Genomic DNA, 22,994 nt, shown 5'->3' with positions numbered 1-22,994 from the left:
TGTGTGTGTGTGTCCTCCTCTGCCTAACTAACTTTATTGAATTATTAAACACACAATTATAGCAACATTCATACACATAAATAAAAATAGATAAAAGCAAAGTAAATAAATAATAAAAAAAAAACAAAGATGAGAGTATTCAGCTTAACAATGTGCAGCTATGATCACGCTCATTAAATTGTTCTTTCATCTTCCAATTCAAAAAAATAAACAGCTGGGGCGACAAGACTGAAAACATGTTTCTTATTTGGACGGTTCATTCTTTAAAAAAAAATGGTTTGCTTCCAATGAGATGAGGAGATTAATAATAAACTATAATAACGTATCTCATTATCCATGTGGTGATATAAATAGAGAGAATATTCTCCAACTTGATGACATTTCCACAACAAAGTGTCTCTGCTGAATACACATGAAGGTCACAGACTGGTGTATCTGAAAGCTTTATTAATGAATGTATTGATTTCTCTATATTGACTGAACTAATCTGCTGGACAAACAACAGCAGGAAAGATGAAACTGGGCGTCTTTGTTTAATTACACAACTGATGCTGAATCTCAAGACAAGAAACAAGACAAACCTCTTTTTTAAATAGAAAATATGTTTTATTCTGAGCTTGTGGTTTTTGTCTGTATGAAGAGACATGAGCAGGAAAGTCTCAGTTGATTAAACCTATTGGGAATTCTGATATAAAGCTTGATTTTGAGAATATCATATATAAACATATAGAAAAGTGAAATGGGAAAAGCTTTGTGCTCAGCTCAGTGTTTATCTGGAGATGGAGCTTATTTCCAGCCTTGTGACTCTTAAATACATTTCAAATACATTTCATAAGAAAACTAAATACAAATCATACATATGATAAATACAGTGAAGCATTTAATTCTGCTTCTGATGTTTCTTTTTTTTTCTTTTAAAAAAGTTTGTGATCTAGTCCGATTTTTTTTAAGAGAGAGAGAGGTCAACAACTGTCTATAAAACAAATTGGCGACTTGAAATTCTTCACATGGCTTATTTAACACTGAAGAGGTGACAAACAAACTCCTACACACCCTGTAATCCTCTTACAGATCTGAAAAAAAAAAATCGTGAACTCGACTTAAACGGACAATGAGCAGCCAGTGGAAAGTCTCCCTCAGAGAAATCACATGAACGGTGGTAAGTCGAGTCCTTAAGATGGCCCAGTTAATGTGATAACATTAATTGACACTGACATTAAATGATTAACCAATCAGAATGGTTCCTACTTTACTAAATCCACCTACATCCATCCACTATCACCTCGTCTGTGGCTCGGGTGAGTCACTTTACTGACTGTTAGAAGTGAATTTACTCTTGATAAAACTTTGTTATGTGTTGGTATGACGCTCAACACATGATCAGTAAAATCCAAATCTGGTGGCGGGTGTGATGGTGGCATGACGAGGATCATTCTCAACACAGGAATATCCCTCCTGACCCCGAGTAAATATGTTTATTGTTCCACTTACTCACGGGGAATGAAGGGTTTGGTCATCCAGCTCGCTTCAGGATTATAACCAACCACCCCCTGGTCGCCGAGGGTATAAATACTCAAGGTGCGCCACTCTCCGCTCAGTCTTGACGCACAGTCCTGTTACGCACGGATCCGAGAGAGAGGAGACGCTCATGCTAAAGGAGAGACCAGCTGACTGTAAAGAGAGTAAAATCTCAGCATCTTTTCTTCACTTTGAAGCTCTTTTTTTGGGGGGTAAAATAAGACCATGTCGTTGGTGAGCGCAGTGCCTTTCATGAAGCCGCTCCACATGCGCTCTCCTGGGCCGCAGGGGCGCCGCCACACGCTGCCGGCCAGCGAGTTCCGCTCTCTGAGCCCGGAGGATGCCATCAGCGTGTTTGAGATCGAGAGAGAAGGTAAGATGAGTCTGTCTGCTTTACTTCCTTGAATTACATCACTTACTGTCACTGTCTTAGTTACGCACACAGGAACTTTTCCTCCATGAATTCATTCATTTATCTGCCACAGTTCATGTTTTCTTTCATATTGTTAAGCCTAATAAGAAATGTAGATACATAAAATGTACAAGCAATATTTTTCTTTATTTTTTCTAATGAGACCATGTCCATATTTATCATAGCCTATATATCCCAGTATAAAATTAGGTTGCTATAGTAACCACTCTTTCCCAAGTGAAATGGTAATTTGAGTTCAGGTGCTTCATAACATCCAGTTTATCTTTTCATCATACTTCCATACATTTATCAGTACAAGAGGGAAGAATATGCTTCTTCATGTGTCATGTTTGTTTGGGATCACACTGACTCTCCTCCTCCTCCTCCTCCTCCTCCTCCTCACTCAGCCTTCATCTCAGTGTCCGGTGAGTGTCCTCTCCACCTGGATGAGGTGCGTCATTTCCTCACCCTGTGCCCTGAGCTGTCTCTTGGCTGGTTTGAGGAGGGACGTCTGGTGGCTTTCATCATCGGCTCACTGTGGGACCAGGAGAGGCTTACCGCGGTAAGACAGAGCGCACGACACCTGGACAGTGACTTACCTCCAGCTGACTGGTAGGAAAATGCAAGACGAGGTTCAAAACAGATTAACGGAAGAGATTTTGAGAGATTTAAGAGCACATTCGTGGTAGAATGTGTCAGGAGATTCTGTCAGGAAGGAGAAATGTTAATGCAGTGACACAGTCCCACCTACATCTGGAAATATTTAGATTGGTGGGAATAAGCTTCAGCACTGTTGTCTCTTCTTCAAATGTCACCACGAGAGTGTTTCTGAAAAGCAACAACAAAGTTTGGTGCATTTTTGTGGTACAGATGAGCAGAACCCCTTGAAAAAGATATTTGCCTCTGGGATTTCTTAAAGTTGTGATACTTAAAAAGAAATCCTACTGCTGTGATCATTTTTCTGAGCATTCTTGAGCTGCAGCAAAACTAAATGATTTAAAACATTCAAGATTCAAATGTTTTATGTCTCACAGGCTGTATATACAAAACAGAATAATCATTAGAAAAAGTGTAAAAAAAGAAGCAAAAATTAGAATAAAGAAATATAAGAGAGCAAAATTCAAAGATAAATTACAGATATATGTGGCCTAATTGAGTATTAAAATGTTAAAATGTATATTTTTCTTGTGTGTTGGTCACTGTGCAATTTGTCAGTGTATAAAAATGCAAATGTCATCGCTATGAGGCAAACTGTACAATGAAACGTTGCACATGCTTGAGTGCAAATGTGCAGATGTGAAGGACTCACAGTGGACAGTCTGCTAAACAATGTCAAGGATATACTGAGGTCAGAGGTCACGATATGTCAATTAACATTTAACCATTTTTCGATGTTGAAACCAGGATTTTGATGCATCATTAAGTTCTGTTTGTGTGTGTGTGTCAGTTCTCTGACGAGTCCAAATCACAATGACACAACAATTTGCCTCATTTGCCTAAACGTGATTCTAGTTGTGAACACAATCAACTGACCGCAAGAAGCGATGAATCCGAACGTAAAGCATCATGTGTAACCTTTACTGAACTGCGGCCATCGTGGCCTCCAGTGGTTTCTTGCTGCAGCTTTAAATGTTTCTGTTCGAGCCCAGCAGGCCGTTCAACAATAATTCATTCACCCGTTCTTACGGTTCTCCTCTTCTTCTCTTTTTCCCAGGACGCCCTGACTCTCCATAAGCCCCACGGGACCACTGTCCACATCCACGTCCTGGCTGTCCACCGGACCTTCCGCCAGCAGGGCAAAGGCTCCATCCTGATGTGGCGCTACCTCCAGTACCTCCGCTGCCTGCCCTACGTCCGCCGTGCTGTGCTCATGTGTGAGGACTTCCTGGTTCCCTTCTACCAGAAGTCAGGTTTCAAGGTGCAGGGCCCCAGTGAGATCACGGTGGGGCCCCTCACCTTCATCGAAATGTTCTACCCGGTCCAGGGCCACGCCTTCATGCGTCGTAACAGCGGTTGTTGAGGACAGAGGGGTTTAACGTGGATTCTCCCCGGCTGTGGGTGACGGGACCACTCCTCCCCCTCTGGAAACAGGATAAGGGGACGTCTGGGCAGCTTCGTTGTACACAAGCTACCGGCGCAGTGATCGTGTTTCTGATCATCACTGTGAGACTCAGCAGCAGTGACGTGTGTGTTCGGACTGTGAGTCTGAAGAGGGACGAAAACAGAGAGCTGCCATCCAGCTGCTGACAACAGCTGTGCTACGAAACAAAAAAAAAATCTGTAGTTTGGTGTGAGTAGAACACAAACATACAATCATTAGAGCAAAGTCCTGAAAGAATGTAAGCACCGATTTCAGCTTTGTATTTTGTATAAAACTCTTTTACTCTTCATTTGAATTTTTTGATAAATGCTGGACATTTATTATCGTACTCGATAGAACGCAGCTGCCTTGTTTCTTTCTTTTCCCTCTTTTTTTTAAAATATATTTGTTGTTTAACTTCTAATTTCTGGCTCTCTATAAAGACTATTTTTAGTCAGTAAAATCAGCATCTCTGTTATCATCGCATTCTAACATCTCTCATGTGTAGTTTCCTGAAAACAGCAGTTTGCCTTTCACAGCAGCTTTAGAAGATTGCTGTTCATGTTAAACTTTGCACAGCGATGTTGCAACTACAGTAAAATGCCAAACTGTTAACCTTCAACAACCGTTGAATCAAATCATCTACAAAGGAGGGATATAAACAAATGATGCAGTGCGTCAGATAATGACTTGAACATGTTTTATGACTATAAAGATGTAAGCGGTCCTGTCTCTCCATCATGCATGTTCACTGCTCATCTTCAACATGCTCTTTGTGTGCACAGTTTGTGATGAATTTCTGTCTTTTAAAATGCTGAATATAATCTTTTGTAGAGTACAGAATGTATATATTTCAAGATCTCTCCTTGATAGCGTCCTCTGGCCTCCTCCCTTGTAGACAATCACCACCTCTGCCTCCCGAAGTCTTGAATCAAGACAAATGTTTTTTTTTATGTTTTGTTCTTAAAATAATAAAAAAAAGTTTTATTTTATAACTTGTTTACATCTTCTCATTTACAATCTATTAGCAATATAAAAGTTGTTGAGAAAACAATCTCACCACGAGGTCTTTTAGTAGCTGTTCTGGAGCTTTCAATCATATCAGATGGTCTTCATCAGCAGATGTAGTTTGCCCAGTTGCCATGGAAATACAGATGTTCAAATTTCAATTTATAGAACTTTAAAAAAAAAAAAAAGGACTTGAGGTTTCAAGTTCATTCTCAATCTTTGAAAAAGCAGTTGACATGAAAAAATGTCACCACAAGGTCCATTTAGTGGCTGTTCTGGAGCTTTCAATCATATCAGATTAATAGTTCTCTGAGTGAGGAAACGAGGGCTTTATGTTGAATTTACATTCTCATTTTAATGCAAAAAAAACCTCCTTGAAATTAGAGAAAATTGTAACAAATTGATAAAAGAAAACATGATGCCAGACAGGAACTCAAGCAGCGTTCGATGGACCCGTCAGATTAAACTTCTCACAGACACACGAACCTTATTATTACTAGAGTGGTATTTATTTTGACATGATTGCTTTGACATACATACATTTTCACATAAAACTGAAGCAAAACAGAACAGTACCTTGACCATGACCTGATATGAATTTTGAACTTTCCCTTTTTTTTCAAAAAAAAAAATTCCAATACATTTGGTCCCAAATACAAACACAGCAGTCTAAAGGCTGCGTGCGGTCATGATTGTTGGGTTTGTCGTGGATCAGGTCGAACATTCATATGCTCACAAGTCAAAAGGCACAGTAAAGAGGTTTCCTGAAAAGAGGTGGATGGCGTCGTTTTCACTTTGCCCTCCTACTGTACGAGGGCGGAGTCCTATGGCTTGAAACAGACGACCTTTACATCAAAACACAGCGGCGTTAAAACTGATTAAAATATTTCAACTGTCTTATTTTGTTTTTGCGATAACTTTGTGTTTTCAGCGACACCAGACGACCAGTGAGTCAGCCGTGCGGACTAACTCACATAATCTCATAACTCACTTAGTAACTCACATAATCCTCCATTACAGTGGCTTTCCCAGCAGCTGGGGGTCAACACATGTCACAGTCCTGAACAAAAACAAACCAGATCCAATACATTTAAGGCCAGGAGTCCGTGCGTTAACCGTTTCACTTGGAACAGCACCTGAAATCCTATTGTTACACTTGTCACATTGTCAGGGACCCACCAAGAACAGCGACAATTTAATGCGGGTCATGAACCATCATCCAAAGCAATCAGCTGTTAGGACAGACAGAAAAGAAAAGGGGTAAAAAAAGAGTCCAGGTTTAGTCTGAATGTGTCTGTTTGAAGAAAATCCTGCCTGCGGACACATCGCTTTAAAATCCTTTAGTTTGCATTGTTTTGTTTTTTTCCCCACCAGTGTAAATGGTAAAAACAAAGCCTTACTGCCGTACATTTCACAAACACATTAAGGCTCAGGTGAAACATAAATGACATCTTGTGATCACATGACTGTTTTCTTTCACCAAGTCATAAAATACAGTACAAAACTGACATCTGCTTTGATCTAACAAAAATGTCCGGTTAAGAGAATTCTTGTGAATAAATATACTATTAACGTTAATGTCAGAGTAAATATACAAAACGGTTTAGGCACCACTGTGTTATCTGACAAATCTGAGACATTGTACAGCGAGTGGAGCTTGACTGAGAGCTGTTGAACAGTTTGTGGCAGTGACGTACAAAAAAAAAAATCTAAGATTCGACTCGGATCTGTAAAGAGAAAATGCATATACAGTATAAGCAGCTTGTGACGTCGCTTTGGTAGGTTAGGGTCAGAAATGCATTTAGTATCATTCAGTGAGTTGATCACAAGCTATATCAAAAAGTACAATGATGCAACTTGGTTAGATGGCGTAGTCTGTTTAAGGCAACGAGTGGTTTTAGATATAGTTTGCCTTATTCGACCACCGTTTCAGTTTGATTACTCCAGCTGCACAGCTAATACTTGGAGCTTATTAACTTTAGCATAATGATTCACTGCTCCAAAGAATATTGACAAGCCAAGTGCATACATATAAAAGAGCAAAACATAAAAAAAACAAACAAACAAACAAACAAAAAATTCTGAAAGTATGTCATGACAGCGGCTGTAGTGTTAGACCCAGTGTTACTGAAAATGAAATAAGGAGGAATCTGACGTCTCTGAATTCTTCGGGCTACAAGATACCTGATGATTCACTATGGCGTCAGTCTTTCTTTTCATCTCAAATGTTTGTCATCCATAGAGTTCAAGGGAAAAGTGATTGTGGGCACGTGTCTTCTTCTTTCATTTGGCTTCTTTAGGTTGATGTGACTTTTCATGAACTGGAGGAATCAGACCGTCACTCTGCAGATCTTTTCCTTGAAAGTCCACACAGCTCTACGCAGTTTACAGTATCATTTCCTGCCCTCAGATTCTGAGGATCTGCTAGCCCAGTAGCAAATTAATATGCTAGGTAGCGCCAGACTTGACTGATGATTAAAATGGTTGAGTAAAGTTTCATGGAAGTACGTGAATCAGAGGATGATGAGAAGTGACAGATCCAGTTCAAACACTCTGATCAGGTCCTTTGATGAGAGAATAATAAAAGAAACATGATTGCCACATTCTTCAGGCCACTGAGTTGACATGGAAACAACCGTCCTAGCCACTGGCTAGAAGCTACTGGATCAGCAGCGCAGAGGTTGTGGTCATCTTGGACGTCATTCGTAGCCTTGTGACTAGTGCACCACATCGTCAATGTTGTGGTCAATGTCGTACTTTTCACAAAACTTGCTAGTGAAAGGCAGGCAGGTGAGATGCTCCAGCCAGTGCCAGTTAATCGGGTAGATATAAAACCAAACGATGAGGGAAGAGAACAGCCCAATGTAGGCCACCATTGACACACCGATGAGGATACGTTTCCGGTACTTGTCAAAAGTCCCGAACGTGACGTAGGGCAGGAAGGCAAAGGACAGCAGCATGCCGCTGAGGAAACCAAAGATGTGGGCAATGTTGTCGATCCACGGCAGGAGGCCGCACATGAAGAGGAAAAGGACGATGCCCAACAGTTTGAGAAAGGCCTTCCACGGTTTCTGCAGCATCTGCCAGCCTTGAAACAGCTCGACAAACAGGCAAGCGAGGAGTCCAAACTGAGACCCTGCAGGTCCCACCTGGAGGGAGAAAAAGACAAGTCACAGACTTTCCCAGAATTCAATTTAAAACCAACACAACAAAGACAGTTTATCTAGTTTTAGTCCAGGAGGAAGCTGTACCCACTTATATAAAAAAACACACCTCCACATTGTGCATTCAGAAGACTCATGTATGACTGAACACTGGATATATTCATGACACACGTCATCAACTATGATGTGTGCTCAAGATAAAACGCATACATCCTGCTTACTGATGACTCGGGGCTTTTGGTTTACTCATGACTGTTGTTCCTTTATTTTTGCTTCAAATAACAGCAAAATGTATTCTGAACAGTGAATACATTGTCCTCTTATTCAGTAGATAATACAAGGTCGTACATGCAGGTTGAATACATTCCAGTTCGAATGTGTCACATGGGATTTAGTTATCAATATTACATCATGTCGAACTTCCCTGTAGCAAAGGATGCCTGTTCATGCTGTTTCTCACTGTCACAGAGGAAATAGTTTTAAGCATAAGTCATGTTCATGTCTTTCAAAATGACTGGTATTTTAATTATTACACTTGCACACAGAGTTTGTATACGACCAGAACAGCAGAGATTTAACCTGATTACTAAATCTTAGCAACAAGTTCACATCAGAGTATTTTAATTAACTAATATTAGTGTATACTAATAGTATTAGTATACACTACTATTAGTATTAACTAATAATTAACGGACATAGGATAAAAAACTTCCCTTTAACCAAACGATTATGACAGTAAAAAATACTGCACTGATCACAGGTTTAAGGAAGTTATGATGTTGTTTATGTTTACTGTACAAATGCAGTTTTACCTGCATGCAATCTCTTTTATTTTACATCTAGTTCTGCGGAGGGAGCGCGGTACGAGCTCTGGGTCAGGCAGTAAAGGTGAGCAGATTACAGTGACGTCAGGGCTGAGTTTGGAGGCTTGGCCTGGTCAGAGGCAGATGGCTAATCTGTGAAGACATTCGACTACCACAAACAGAAAAAGTGTGGCAAAGCACTCCACCCACACGCTCCAGACGTGCATGCTGACACGTTCCTAGCATGCGCCACGGTCGCTCGCTCACCGTTGGCTGAGATAAAAAAGCCAGGAGCAGATGTTTAAGATGTGCAATGACTGAGTAATAGTTTACTGTTCAACCGTCATGATGAACTATCATGTTTTCATTGCATGATTTCAATCAAATTCCTGAGACAGAGTGTGTGTGTGTGTGTGTGTGTGTGTGTGTGTCAAGGGAGGGAACGTTTAATCTATCTGCATTTGATAAATAACTATAAAATCACACGTGTGTAGTTTTCAAATCACCTCTCTTCTCTCTTCTGTTGACGAGTGTGAGGGTGAGGTGGTGTTTAACCCACCACTTGTCTAAGTATAGTCACACCATCCCAAGCAAACATACGAATTACTGCTATTCTTAACTAAAGATTACAAGGCTGCTGCGCTATTTTCTTCTTCTGCATAATTGTTCAAGTTTCAAAAGTACTGCGTGCAGGAACGGAGACGTGTCTGACTGAAACACAGAACAAATAAAGACATCACTTTCAGCTGCGGGATGTAGAAGTCAGTACTTTTATGTTTATTTCCTTCACTGAGCTCATAAAAGTGCAATTTTAAAGATCATCAAATATCTAACTAGAACACAGACTCCTTGTTTATCCTTTCAAACCTTTCACGCTACTTATGTGAACACCGGTCTGGACTTTTTTCATTTATTCTGCCATCAGAATGTCAACTGTAATAAAGTCTTTGAGTCTTTGATTACAAGCTTTGTAATTGGAGGCATTTAAAAACATTACATATAAATAAAGCAGCAGGTGATGAAGCACCTAAAACCATAATCCAACCAGGTAATGAGATCAGAGAAACATCTACCTGAATAATGAAGTGTGAAGAGTGTTTTTGCTTCACTATTATTATAAAATCACAATACTGAGAATTATTGTCAAACAGTTTAAGAGGAGAAACGGTTGTTGCTGTACTTTCACATTTCTTTGGATCTGTTTCACTTGTGAGAATCATTATTATTATTATTATTGTTCGAGTCACGGCTGTTGTTTGAGTCACTTATGCTGAGGCCATAGGGTCTTCTTATCTCAACAGTTTAAGAATAATCCACTTAAACCGCCTCTTTAAGTGGCTTGACCGCCGTGTGTTGTGCCTTGCATGTGCTTCCTCCGGTTATTCCTGGTTCCTGTGTGAAGACTTGTGACCTGGTCAGAACTAAGGCGAGCTGGACGGTGGGATTTCTGTCTCTCACGTCAAGATGCGTCACGGCGAGAGACACCGCATGTCTCACCACGCAAACGTCAGATGAGAGCATTCGGGGTCGGCTTATGAGGAAGATAACAGATGTCTCGATGACATCAATACAAAGGCCGAGAGGCAAAATACATTTCTCATTCGTTACCTGTCATATATATATATTTTTTTAAATTCATCCACCACACTTGTCTATTATATCAAAGAGGAGCTCTCTGCCAGCGTGTTCGTAAAAGGTGTGTAGACCAGAAGCTTCACCAGACAGGTTTACTCTATGCAACAATTGTCTTTGTTTAAAAGAAAAAACGTAATCCCATTCACTAAGTACCGTAGCAGTAGCCTTTGTGAACCCACACAATGGCATTAACCTAATCTCTTAAAGGGGAAAGTGGGCTTTACAGAGACATACTGAAGAGAAAACACGTGCCAGTAAAATGTAGGTAATCCAGACTGCGTTCTTTTCACGCACTGAGTAATTTGTACAGATCAATGTGTTTTTCTGGAAGCATTACGCTTTGACTGAGAAAATACTAGAGGCTTTGGTTTTTCCTTTAAAACCATCATCAGGAAACAACAGCTCATAAATATTTACAGGTTTTAAATATCGGTGGATCTCCTGAGTCTATACTTGTATTTTCCCCCTGAACGTATGGCATAAATTAAATTAGCAGCAGTTGACTCAGCAACCACTCTCTCTCTCTCTCTCTCACACACACACATACAGACACACACACTTAATCTTGTGTGCCAAGAGGATTGCTTCAACTTTCCATCATCAGTACATCTGACAGGACGCTACGGCGCAGATCGACTGTGGTAACGATGTTCATAAAACACGTGAAGCTTCATCTTGCAGGTGTGGTGATGATGTGCGTGTAAGCATCAATCATTTAACAACTAAGCCGCCTTTGTCATCTTTTTGTTTTATAGCCTCATTTAAAATAAATTTCCATTTGTCTCTTTTTTCCAGCACAGACTGAAGGAGAAAATGTATCCAGTCAACATCAATATGCAGCTTTCATTTGTTTGGCCAAAATAATTGTAATTTTTTAGACAGTACTCCCTAAAGATATAAAGTGCCCTGTCTTTTATTCATGTTAAACTTCAGCTACTTTCTTTATCCAGACAGAATGATCACAGACACATGCTGCTAACTCAAATTTAACATGCTAATATGTGAGGTCCGTTTTTAAAAGTTTGTCTCTATATTTGGTAGTAAGTAGACGTATTAATAGATACACTTGACTTGATAATATGACATCTTTGTTTCTCGGATTCTCTGCTGAAGTGTGAGATTCTACTGATACCAATCTTTGACTCTATGTCCGTTTAATTATGGATATCGATGCTCCTGCTAACGATTCAGTTCATTTAAAACAAGCTGCTACCAACAGAAGCAAAACCAATGTCTGACTGAAGTGTTGCAGAAAAGTACTCATTCAGTTAAAAAGCTATGGTCTGTGTTGGAGAATGGTCTTTTAATATGCTCGAGGTGTGCTTAACGCTGGATTGGATGGTGCTGTTCTCTCCATAACAATGACTCAGCCACTGTGAAGCAGTTTCATGAACTCTTGTCGGTTTAAGCCCAGTTTTTCCAGTCACTTGCACAGTTAACACCATGAAGTGTTTCCCGTGCCCCCCCTGGACCTCTGTAGATGGGCCAGTCAAGTCTGCTCCAATAATCCTCAGCAGGAGAAAGCTCCTCCAGTAAGTGAGCTGAGCTAAGCTGAGCTATGCCACTGAGTGTAAACAGCAGGGAATAAACAATAGTTACAATGGAAATGTGGTAACAGTGTGGATCTTTTTACTCTTCCACCAAGATTTCCTAAATATCACCAAAAAAACCTGTTTGTCGACATGAGATGTAAAGGCTAAACTGATGTGGATGACACGATCAGACCGGATTCTGCAGCTATTAAATCTAAATATTCATCAGAGTTTTACGGCCTTAATATTTGGTGAGGGTGGTGCCTTTGGAAATGTAATTCAGGAGCAGGAGCACAGGTCCGTATCGCACATCTCTCTCACTGCCAGACATCTGAGCAGCTCAGAGATCAGCATGGCATGTGCATTTAACTCTCTCTCTCTGTGGTGTGTGTGTGTGTGTGTGTGAGGCACTTAAGTAACATAAATAAATCAGCCACTCCTGGCAATCCCAACAAAGGCTATTGCTGCCCAATCGTGTTTCTGATTAATATTAAAACTAATCTGTGAAATAAGCTGTTTTTCCCCCATCGTTGGCCTCTTTCAGAGTTTTTTGCACCTGCAGATTTATTGAGTTATGTACTATATGTACTGGATAACATTAGACATCATGAAAGATCAAGTATGTGCAAAAACATATCCCTTTTTTTTGCAAACTGTTCTATGCTCATTAACAAGAGTGTGTGTGTGTGTGTGTGTGTGTGTGTAAATACTGTACATACTACGCAGTCTCTCTTTGTGTGTTTGTTTGTAGCTGTACATATGAAGGGTCTGCAACCTGCATTCATGCACTGATGTGCATGTTTTAATATGCATACATGCATAGATACATGCAAGTGTCCCAGACTATACTGGACATCAAAAGACAGAGCCTTTATTTGTGCATGAGTGCATTGTTTGTGTTTGTGTGCATGCATGTATTCATGTGAAGAACCAACCTCGGCTCTGTAGGGCAGGAACAGGGCAGAGGCGAGATTTCCAGTGATGCCGCTGAGGATGTAAATGATGGAGATGCGGACCCAACCTGCCAGCTTCTCCAGGTCTCTCAGTATGGTCATCTGGAACACCACTGACACCACGCAGTGTAACAGCCTAAACACACAGACAGACATCAGGCTCAGCATGACACAACTGCACAACACTGTGATAGTAGTTGTAGTTATATTCATTTTAACACACACTGCAGACATTTTTTCTGAAACCTCCTTTGGCCTGTTTATTACTTGTTTTTAAAGCAGACCTGAGCGATTTCCCCGTACGCCTACAGTAGAATTAACAGTAAGACTTGCTCATGTGAGTGAGCGGCTCACGAGCAGCGGGGCCTCTTTTACAAATATCTCATTAGGTTTGAATCCTGAAGGATGCTGACACGCTGAAACCACACGGTAATCATTGTTTACATTTTTCACAGCTCACTGACTCAGCTTAATAGGCTTAACACTTTGTTACAGCATATTAAACATTCTCTCAATGTTATTTAGCAGTTGTGAGGTGTTACTTTCTCTATACCTCAATGGCTGATTCAGGGCTCATTTATAGCAATTTGAGATGTTGAAACTCCATCTTAATTTGTTAAAAAAAATACTAATAACTTGAAATAACAGAAAGTAAATATAAGTGTTGTTGAAGGGTACGGTGCTCACCCAGCATGGAGGAAGAGAGAGAGCCAGAGACGGTAGAACTGATCAGGAACGTCAGGGTTCAGGAAAGGCAGCAAGCCGCACACATCATCCAGACAGTGGACCTGCACGAACGTAGTGTCAGAAATATACTAACACACCAACACACACACACACACACATATATAGACTTAATACATGCAAGCACACTACCTGTGAGCAGAGCGTGGCTTCCTCATGGAAGTAACCATGCATGAAAGAGCAATACTCTCTGGTCGTGATCTCACATCTAAAGGAGGGACAAACAAAAGGCAGTTTTTTTTTTTCTCCACATGACATAGTAATGATTTAGCAAGCAAATGATTAATGAGGCCATAAAGCCAGTAAAACAACAACACTCAGCTGTAAGAATATCAGCCCACATTTCTCACCTGCCCTTAGTTCCTATGCAGCAAGGCCGGCCCTTGATGTTACAGTCCATGTGTCTGTAGCCTGTGTGGTTCCACTTCTTGGGATATGTGCACACCTGGAAAAGGACGAGTAATAAGAAATAATACAACATACAATCAATCATATTTTCTTTTGTGAACCTCAGACACAGAGAGTAGCATTGGAAAAGGTGCATAAAAATATTTTGTTTGAACACAGAAGAGAGTGTATTAATAGCAGTGTTCTCTCACCGGCCATTGGGTGATGTCATCTGGCCACGTGTGAGGCTTTGCAGAGGCAGGCTCTTCACACACTCTGCTCGCAGCACGCGACACGGAGAGACAAGGGAAGGTTTCAAAAGATTGAAGACACATTGACGAGCCAATTTTGACAATTAAAGAACTTTCAAATCCCTAATGACATACTAATAATGTTAATGTTTTCTTAGAAGTGCTGTGCGTGTAGGCACAATAATAATATACATATCCTCACCTGGGATCCTGGTGACAGACAGAACCAGAAGACCTGATGACGTCCACTTGCTCATTGTTCCATTTCATAAAGGTGGCCAGTGTCTCCTGCATAGACAGCAGCATAGACAGTGTTTTTAGTATTTAGCACAGCATTATTTTGCTTGATTTCATAGGTTCAAAAGGGAATTAAATAACGAGCAGCAATCTAATTATCCTCACGTGCCAGCATGTGTTTAAGAGTGCCATACTGTTTCTAGTTTGTGGGTAATTTCTTGCACATTTTCATTGATGCACAGACTTCTCAAACCAGAGCAAAGTCTTCTACACTGATACGCTAAAGGTGCAACACTTTAGGGTGAAGGATAAACCACGTACAGAGCAGTCGGTGCTGAGGGTCTGCACACATCCAGAGTTGTCGTTCTGAATGCAGCAGCCAGATTCTCTCTCCAGGTCTTTGGCCTTCCGGATCAGTTCGACGACCTGTCTGTCCTGACGGATGCACGGCGAGAACTTGGCCCCTAGGTGGATCAGGTCCTCCTGATAAGGGGGAAAATGATGGTAAAGATGTACGAATGTGGCAACCCACACATGTTAAAGGGATCTGCAGAAAAGAAAAACTAAAAATTAAAAGAATTAATCGAACACGGCTGGTCTTTTTATTTTCAAGATAATACGGAAACCTCAAATGGACACTTTGTCGAGTGAAACCTTAAACGTGGAACTGGTGACAAATGTATTTCACGGGAAATACAGAAACAGTAAGTGTCAAACCAATGAGGGTGTGACCCTACACCAGGGGCCAGATGCATAATGGATTCACAAATAAAAACATGCATACGCCATTTCCTGCACATAAAATGGAAATTATGAACACAGAATGTGTGCACCTCACGCATTCTTCAGACCAGACATACACATGTTTTTCTAAAGCGATCTGAGGGTGATGTGATGAGACTTTTAGTCAAACATTGTTTAGGTTGATTATCAGCTACACTGATCGTGATGTATGTATATATTTTTTTGCGTTTACACAGTGATTTGTAAAATGCCAATCAAAGGCACATTTATAAACGTAACATTGATTAATTACTTTAGTGTGATTCATTTTTGGATTTTTTAAATTTACATAAGAGTCAACATTTTACTTTGCTGTTAATATTCTTTATTTTATCCTCAGTGCTATGAGCGCTTACATTTCTGAGATATCACTGCTGCTGATGGTTTACAGTCCATGTGATGAATTAATGATATGGACGCTATAAAGAGCCTCGCCGGTGCAACAAAAATCGGTGAAACTACACTTCTTCTTCCCCCTTTGTCTCACTGACAGGTGTAGGCTGCAGACTGGTGCGGCAGGCTTGATGCGTACACAAAGCCAGAAACTTTATCTACAGAGTTTTATGCATCTGGTCCCAGATGAGGCTAAACGTGTCTGATGTCACCCAGACTGTAGATAATATAGTACAGTAGACCTGGAGCGGATCATTTTTGGGTAGAAGTTCACTTGGGTTCAGACATGGAGATAAAGCTCCGATACAAACCCACATTTAAATACAGCAGCTAAACTAAGACCAGCAAGAGACTCACAGAACTAGGTCCGATCCAGAAGTTCTCCTGCTGGACATGTTTGACGCTCTCATAAATGCCTTTGTTCTTCAGCACCTATAGAGGGCGACAGAGTGACACAGATGGCAATGGAACTGTTTAACAAAAGAACTTCTATTATATTAACATTTACAGGCTGTTAATGATTTATGAGTACAAGAGACAATAAAAAAACAAAGAACAAATTTTGCCTCTTAAATGCCTCAATTCACTCCATTGTGTTTACTAGGATACAAAATAAGATCACATTAAAGTTAATCTCAATAATTAATGTTAGCCAGTGTTTACTGAGCCTCTATGTAGCATAGATTACCAGCTCTAATTATCTATTTCATAAAAAGGGACACTACAGATAGCATGTTGTCAATATTTCATAGTACACCTACTTATTCCTTAATGAATACAGATATTTTGCAAACAACGGTCTCAATTTTCAAGCGACTACTCACCAGTTCGGTTGTAGAATGTTGTGCAAACCCCACAGGGGCGAAACCATATGTACAACAGGCCAGCAGAGTGATTACTATATGGACAAATGTGATCCAGTAGGTGAAGTAGGGCCTAAAACACAGCAGAAGATCTGACGTTAAATCATGTAGAACAAGCAGAAATCATGACTGATCGATCCTGGTGTCAAACATCACATGACGGTAGAGAAAAATGTCTGTAATCTAATTCATTTATCTTAAAATGACCATAGCCTGTAATTCACCCCCTCATCTCTCTCTCTCAACAGGTTTTGTATCACTTTTTACTGTAGTGTCTGCAGCTGATTTCACTCAGTAGTTTTCTCTCTCTGACTGAGGTCTGTAAGCCAATTAGTTCCATTAGTACGTCCTTTACATCTATTAATGCCCGACCTGTGGCTGTGGAAGTCGTCCAACTGTTTCTGTACGTTGCTGCTGAGACTGCGTCGATAGTGGCGGTTCAGCCACTTCCCCACGACGCCCATGCCGTACTGACGCTTGTGTTTGTCGAATGCAAAGTGCTTCACTTGGGAGGCGATGCGACGACCGCGGCGAGGGTGACTTTTCTCGGGCTGTACTGTTGGTGTCCTGGGTGTTCGAGAAATGTCCTTACTGGGGTTGAGAGGAAGGCGAGTGAGTGGGAAGAAAAAGGAATTGAAGAACAGAAAAGAAGAAAGTGGGGCAAGAGAATGAAAAACTTGATTAGTAGTTGGCATACTGTTTTTGGAGTAGCAACATAAAGATTATTAATTACTCTGAAATGAGAATTGAGAACCATGGGAGCATCAGTGACCACTAAAAGACAGCTATAGATCTTCACAGATAGTGTTTTTGGTTGTATAATCACTCACAGGCTCGGGAACGTCTGTTCAGGCGGCTCACAGGGAGCAAAAGAGGCGGACATGGGAGGCGACTCGAATACATCATCGGCCATAGAGTACAACTCATCATGGGCATCGACCTGTGCAGCAGAGGTTATAGAGGTCACGGAGAAAGAGAAAGTGCAGGATGAGAGAGCAGTCATTAACCAGCAGCCAGGCATCATGTATTTAGACGATAGATTACTGTTCCAGCTATAGCAGACATCAGGTAGGGGAGGGGGGAGGACACCTGAGATGATGAGCTGCTGGATCTGTTAAACATTACTATATTTCAGTAGTAATACTTATTAGAAATGGATGTTCAACCTCTCACCTCCATTTTGCTCCATTTAGCTTCTTTCAAGCAGTAACTACAGTAACTACAGTACAATGGTCAGACCGAGCAGGAGAGACAGGAAGAGAGACATAAGAGGAGGGCTAGGCTACAAAAAGAGAAAGACAGTTGTGGCATGAGATAAAAAAAATAAAAAAAATAAAAATGGAAACAGCCCTTCCTGACTGGCGTGATGTAATGTGAGAGGAATAAAAGAGATGTATATAGATGACACAGCTGCTGACTTGGCAGCAGATGTGTGTTTCAATATGCTGTAATTGTGCAAAGAAGAGGACGGAAGGAAGGGAGGATGAAGATAGATGAAGGAAGTGGTTGCTGAAGATAAGAGGCTGATAAAAGACGCATATAAGCAGTGAAAATGATATTAAATAGTGGACTGCTGACATACTAAAAGATGGGAAAGGAAGAACAGAAAGAACAATGAAATAAAAACTGCAAAAGGGAATCTAAGCAGAGAGAGAAATTGCTGCAGGGGCATTATTAAGAGTACGGAGCAGGAGCTCGCTGACCTTGCTGAAGAAGAGCGACTCGGACGTATCTGCAGAGTCCACAGTGTCCTCGTCCATCCAGCTGGGCCTGGCGAAGCTCCTCCTGGGGAAACTGCGACCTGTCTGAGAGCCTGCCAAGCCGCTACGACCCTGGACAACACACATCACATAATAAATGACTTCATACATGCATTATGCATCTTTGAACAGTTCAGTTATGCTCTACATAGAAATAAACAGTAATATAAACACTAGAAGCTGTATTTTGTCTCAAGGGACACTAAACATGCACACAACCACAGACAAACCAACATCTCCGTAACTTACCAGAACTACACTGGAAAACCTCCAAACCCGAAGTATTTTATCCCCCTGTGGGTTTGTGGAGGTTGTTTTTGAGCTGAGTGAAGGTAAACAAGTGACACTATGCAAAGGTTTGACTACTCTGTGGATACTTTGCATAATTTGTTACCCCACATAATGATAATGCCAATATTTGAAATTGTGTCTGAGATCTATACAAGTTTTTTTTAATTTACAAAATTAAAATATATTTAAAAAATCTGCATGCAAAAGTATGTACACCCCTTGTTTCTTTATACAGATTATTTACCACTCTTACCACTGTTTAGTTGGATTAATTCTGCCTCTTAAAGCAACAAAAGCAGATCTTAGTGTAGTCTGGTCATGAAGTAATCTCACATTCGTTTTCTGAATACATCCCACATCATGAAATCTATTTGCAGTCCACAGAAATCTGTTACGAGTTTTTACTGAGTGAAGCTGTATAAATTCCACAGTTCTGACTAGCAAAGTTGTGGTTGCTGTGGGGGGAAAATGGAAAATCTAATACAAACAATGTGCACGAAAAAAAAAATTGTAACACCACCCATTTCTAAACTTTTTCCTCAAATTCCCTTGAAAATTCTCTGGCCACACATAGGTACCCCCACCCACCCTCAGCAGGTTGGACGCAGCTCGGATGCTCATGCGGGCGACGGACTCCCTCTTACGTCTGGGGAAGCGGCTGTACCCGGAGCGCTGGCTGGTGATGGAGCTGAGCGAAGTGACCCCCGGGGTGACGGGAACCACGTGGGGGGTGTGGGGCGTCCTCGGGGAGCGGTTGTCCACCTCATCTGGGCAACGGAAGGCTCGTCCGCGTGCCAAGGGATCCACGATCTAGTGAAAACAAGTGATTATATTCAACCTGATATAGATATCTTACATGCATTGTCCTCTGAAAGCTTTCAAGATAAAGCAGTATTCTCAGCTAGAGAGCTGTGAAAGATGAGTCACTCAGAGATGATAATCTTTAAACCTTGCTGAGTTAACAATGGTCGCACTGTGGTACAAGACTTGCTTTTGCCTGCGTTTGTATGTGCATGCATTTGTGTAAAGTAAGAGGAGAAAAAAAAAAAAAAACTGTTGCTAGTTGAAAATACTTATCACTGATCCTCTAGATGAGATGAGCGAACAGGTGCAGAGCCGCAAAAAAAGCAGGTGAAGGTAAGAAGAAGACGGTGAAAAGACGGAAAACTACATATTGTGATGATGAGTAGATGAGTATGGCTGCCTGACAAAGACTGAAGAGAGTGACTTGATTCATCTGGGGCGCAGATGCTCCACGTCTGTCACCATACAGCGCTCTACGTTATTAAAGCCAGACACATTTTTCCCGCACTCCTTGCAACTTCTGTCTCTCACCATTTCTTTTTGGTCTCGTCCTTCTTGAGAGACCTCTCGGTGTCGTGACATTAAACCAGGCAGGTGAGGGGGAAAAAAAAAAAAAAAAACAGACCCCACGACATAGACCCTGCTATATCTCATCTTGTTTGTTTTTGCTGTCTGTGAGGATATTTTGTCCTATTTAGTAATAAGATCAGGATATGAAAATGTTTCCAAAAAAACCTTCATCAGGATTTGAACTGATAGCTGGTGTGTAGGTCAGGGCGCGCGGTGATCACATGCCTCTATGACAGCAGAGTACCTTGGGCATCCTGTGTGTGGCTGGTGAGTCCAGGTTTTGGTCGATGCTGGTGGCCGTCTCAGGCTCTCTATATTGGGCCTTCAGCTTGCCGTAGCGTTGGCTGCAGTGGCGCAGGCTCTTCCTGTGCCATATCTGCTGCTTGGTCTCGCAGCCTTCTCCCACCCCAAACCACTCGGCTGTATTCCTATAGGTAGAGAGAGAAGAGGGTGGACTAAGTACAACATACTGACAAACTTTAACTTTTAGCTTAAACTTTTAGCTCGTCTTGGCCTACTCTCAAATACATCAGACATTATTCATTTCATTTTTGTCGACCACAAGACCACAATGTCGTCTACTGAGGGACCTGAAGAGGAAGTTACTGTTAAAGAACCACAGGGAAATGAATTTGCACTTTTTGACACATTTGGGTAAATGACCTGTGAAGAACTTCACTTGCATTTCCTTTATACATTTTTCAAGGGTTCGTTAGCTTATTGACTATTAACTAACTGTATGTCTTCGCTGTATGTTTTGACTTATTAAAAATCTAAACTTCTTCAAAATGAAATTCCTTCAATTGCTGGAGGGCACCCTGCCATTGTTGAATGGTGTGAAGAAAAACAAACGCACACACACACACACACACACACACATAACAAACTCTCCGTCTTACTTGCGGATGCTTTGCGAGAGCGAGGTTTGTCTTCCAAACTTTGCCCTTCTGTCTCTGGCTGAAAGTCCTCCATCTCCGGCTCCGCTGACGCTCTCCGACACAGAACCGGTTGCTTGGCCACTTACGCTTTTTTTCAGAGAAGGCCGGAGCGGCTGAACGGAGGAAGAGAGAGAGAGAGATGTTAGAGAAAGAGAGATGATGTTACTGTCCGGTGATTGTCCTTCAATATGATCCCTGCATGTAGAGATTGTGCAGGAGTTTTTCCATTTTCATTTAATTACTCGACTGCTTTAAAACTCATTTAGAATACAGATTAACTAGAGATGCTTTACAGAAACCTTTTTGCATCATCTTAACAAAAGACCAATTACTAAACTGTAGGAATAATCCAATAATCTAAACTAAGCAGCAGCTCAGCGAGGGAGAAAAAATAATGTATGTATTACAGTTTGAATATGTATAAATCTGCATAATTACATAGGACTGCAGTACTTTACTGCCTAATTAGAATCAATTACAGAGAATTAATTATTGCAGGACCACATCTCAGATGAAATTGCTATTAAATTATAGGACTATTAGGTAATTATTGCAATACTAGAATACTCTGGATCAGTGGCGAGTCTGAATCTCAGTATTCAGCTGCTTGATTAACTGCACATTTAATGTGCTCATGACAGCGTTCAATACAAAACAACACTCCTCCTCTCACTTTCTGTTCAGTGTTCTTCTGTTATGCAGTGTGCAGTGACTCATCAGACAGGCCGTTATCTTAACCTGCAGTGACTCTGCTCTCAGTGAGGTTAATGGTCTTGTCATTCTGAGAGTTTATGGAGCTCGAAGCGAGCGGTAAGCGAGCCAGATGTTCAGGTTGTGGCACTCAGCCGGTCGAGATCAGGCGATACGCTATCTCCCTCTCTGCCACTATCAGGGTGTTGTCAGGGAAAACTAAATTTGCACATACGAATTACATAATCTTGGATTCTTTCCAAGATATAGTCTATTCTACTATATTCTACTATATAGTGCAGTTAAATCTCTCTATAAGCTTGACAGAAAAGTTTCACAATCTTAGCATCAGTAAATCACAGGTAAATGGTGTGTTTGTGTAACTTAGTGAAAGCACAGACAGACCCTCAAGGGTTTATAAAGACCAAACCTTCCAGTGACTTCCAGTAATTGTTTGGGTTATTATGAATCATTGAACTGTGCAGATTCTACACTTACTGACTTTTTATTTACTACATTCTTACTGAATGTTGATATGGTAACAGTTATCAAACAAACACAGTAATCAGTGCAAAAAACAAGTAATCGTAGGCTGTCTGCATGACATGATCCTCCAAATGTGGCCGCTCGCTGGCAATAACTACACATATAGAACAGGAACCTGCCAGCTCCCTAACCCAACTCTTTGGTGTGCTAGGTTCTCCACATAATTGAAAAATGCAAGTTAAAATGTGTAATGACAAGAATACGCATTTTCAAAAGAACATGTACTTGTTTCAGCTTTAACTAACGTGTAACGCAGCAAAGCTTTTCCAATTGAAGTTTTATTTATATTTAAATTGTAGCCGTAGGCAGAGTACGGGGTGTCTTTCTTCTTTTACTTTCTTCTCTTGTAATGACAGTGCTAAAGCACATATCCTGTGAGTTCACACTATATTTGCATTTTAACAGCAGTAGCTGCTCTTTGGGGACAGTTTAAGTGTAGCATGTCGTGCTCTGTTAAACTCTGCCTACCAACTACTTTGTGTAGCTGAAATGCCAACGTTTGTGTTCTAAGAATGGGGCCTACGAGGGGTAATGTGTGGCCTTGCACCCATAAACTGCAAGACAGCTGTCCAACATGCCTCCCTGCCCGAGCAAATGGCAAATACAGGGGAACAGAAGGAGAGTATGCTACC

General features: G+C 41.0%; 2 protein-coding genes across 4 annotated transcripts in view; one reads left to right on the top strand and one right to left on the bottom strand.

Annotated features, from left to right (window-relative positions):
* The first annotated feature begins 1,087 nt into the window (after positions 1 to 1,087).
* Positions 1,088 to 4,924, top strand: aanat1 (arylalkylamine N-acetyltransferase 1). Its single transcript, XM_042389489.1, has 3 exons — positions 1,088 to 1,891; positions 2,338 to 2,492; positions 3,645 to 4,924. Exons 1-3 carry the CDS (start codon positions 1,744 to 1,746, stop codon positions 3,948 to 3,950), a joined length of 609 nt encoding a protein of 202 aa, XP_042245423.1. The 5' UTR covers positions 1,088 to 1,743; the 3' UTR covers positions 3,951 to 4,924.
* A 581-nt stretch (positions 4,925 to 5,505) lies between these two features.
* The window catches only part of LOC121905823 (inactive rhomboid protein 2-like), a 30,299-nt gene continuing 12,810 nt past the window's right edge, over positions 5,506 to 22,994 (bottom strand). For all 3 annotated transcript variants that reach the window (XM_042424362.1, XM_042424370.1, XM_042424354.1), the window contains 16 exons: positions 21,088 to 21,239; positions 20,433 to 20,616; positions 19,403 to 19,624; positions 18,467 to 18,595; positions 17,594 to 17,703; positions 17,136 to 17,354; positions 16,725 to 16,836; positions 16,258 to 16,332; positions 15,046 to 15,207; positions 14,690 to 14,775; positions 14,449 to 14,512; positions 14,200 to 14,294; positions 13,982 to 14,057; positions 13,793 to 13,893; positions 13,088 to 13,241; positions 5,506 to 8,167 (listed from right to left, as the gene is read on the bottom strand). In XM_042424362.1, the coding sequence (XP_042280296.1) occupies positions 7,736 to 8,167; positions 13,088 to 13,241; positions 13,793 to 13,893; positions 13,982 to 14,057; positions 14,200 to 14,294; positions 14,449 to 14,512; positions 14,690 to 14,775; positions 15,046 to 15,207; positions 16,258 to 16,332; positions 16,725 to 16,836; positions 17,136 to 17,354; positions 17,594 to 17,703; positions 18,467 to 18,595; positions 19,403 to 19,624; positions 20,433 to 20,616; positions 21,088 to 21,239 (2,373 nt within the window). In that variant the 3' untranslated portion in view covers positions 5,506 to 7,735. The remainder of the gene's footprint in view (positions 8,168 to 13,087; positions 13,242 to 13,792; positions 13,894 to 13,981; positions 14,058 to 14,199; positions 14,295 to 14,448; positions 14,513 to 14,689; positions 14,776 to 15,045; positions 15,208 to 16,257; positions 16,333 to 16,724; positions 16,837 to 17,135; positions 17,355 to 17,593; positions 17,704 to 18,466; positions 18,596 to 19,402; positions 19,625 to 20,432; positions 20,617 to 21,087; positions 21,240 to 22,994) is intronic.

This window comes from Thunnus maccoyii, chromosome 2 (assembly GCF_910596095.1).
Source record: "Thunnus maccoyii chromosome 2, fThuMac1.1, whole genome shotgun sequence".
NCBI lineage: Eukaryota > Metazoa > Chordata > Actinopteri > Scombriformes > Scombridae > Thunnus > Thunnus maccoyii.
The sequence above is the reverse complement of the archived record's forward strand: the minus strand, read 5'-3'. Positions and strand labels throughout refer to the sequence as shown.

Excerpts from the sequence above, each read along its gene's own strand:
- aanat1 (XM_042389489.1), top strand. The coding sequence starts at position 1,744 with ATGTCGTTGGTGAGCGCAGTGCCTTTCATGAAGCCGCTCCACATGCGC. Across the intron at positions 1,892-2,337 it reads GTTTGAGATCGAGAGAGAAG|CCTTCATCTCAGTGTCCGGT; the intron begins GTAAGATGAGTC and ends CTCCTCACTCAG. Across the intron at positions 2,493-3,644 it reads ACCAGGAGAGGCTTACCGCG|GACGCCCTGACTCTCCATAA; the intron begins GTAAGACAGAGC and ends TCTTTTTCCCAG.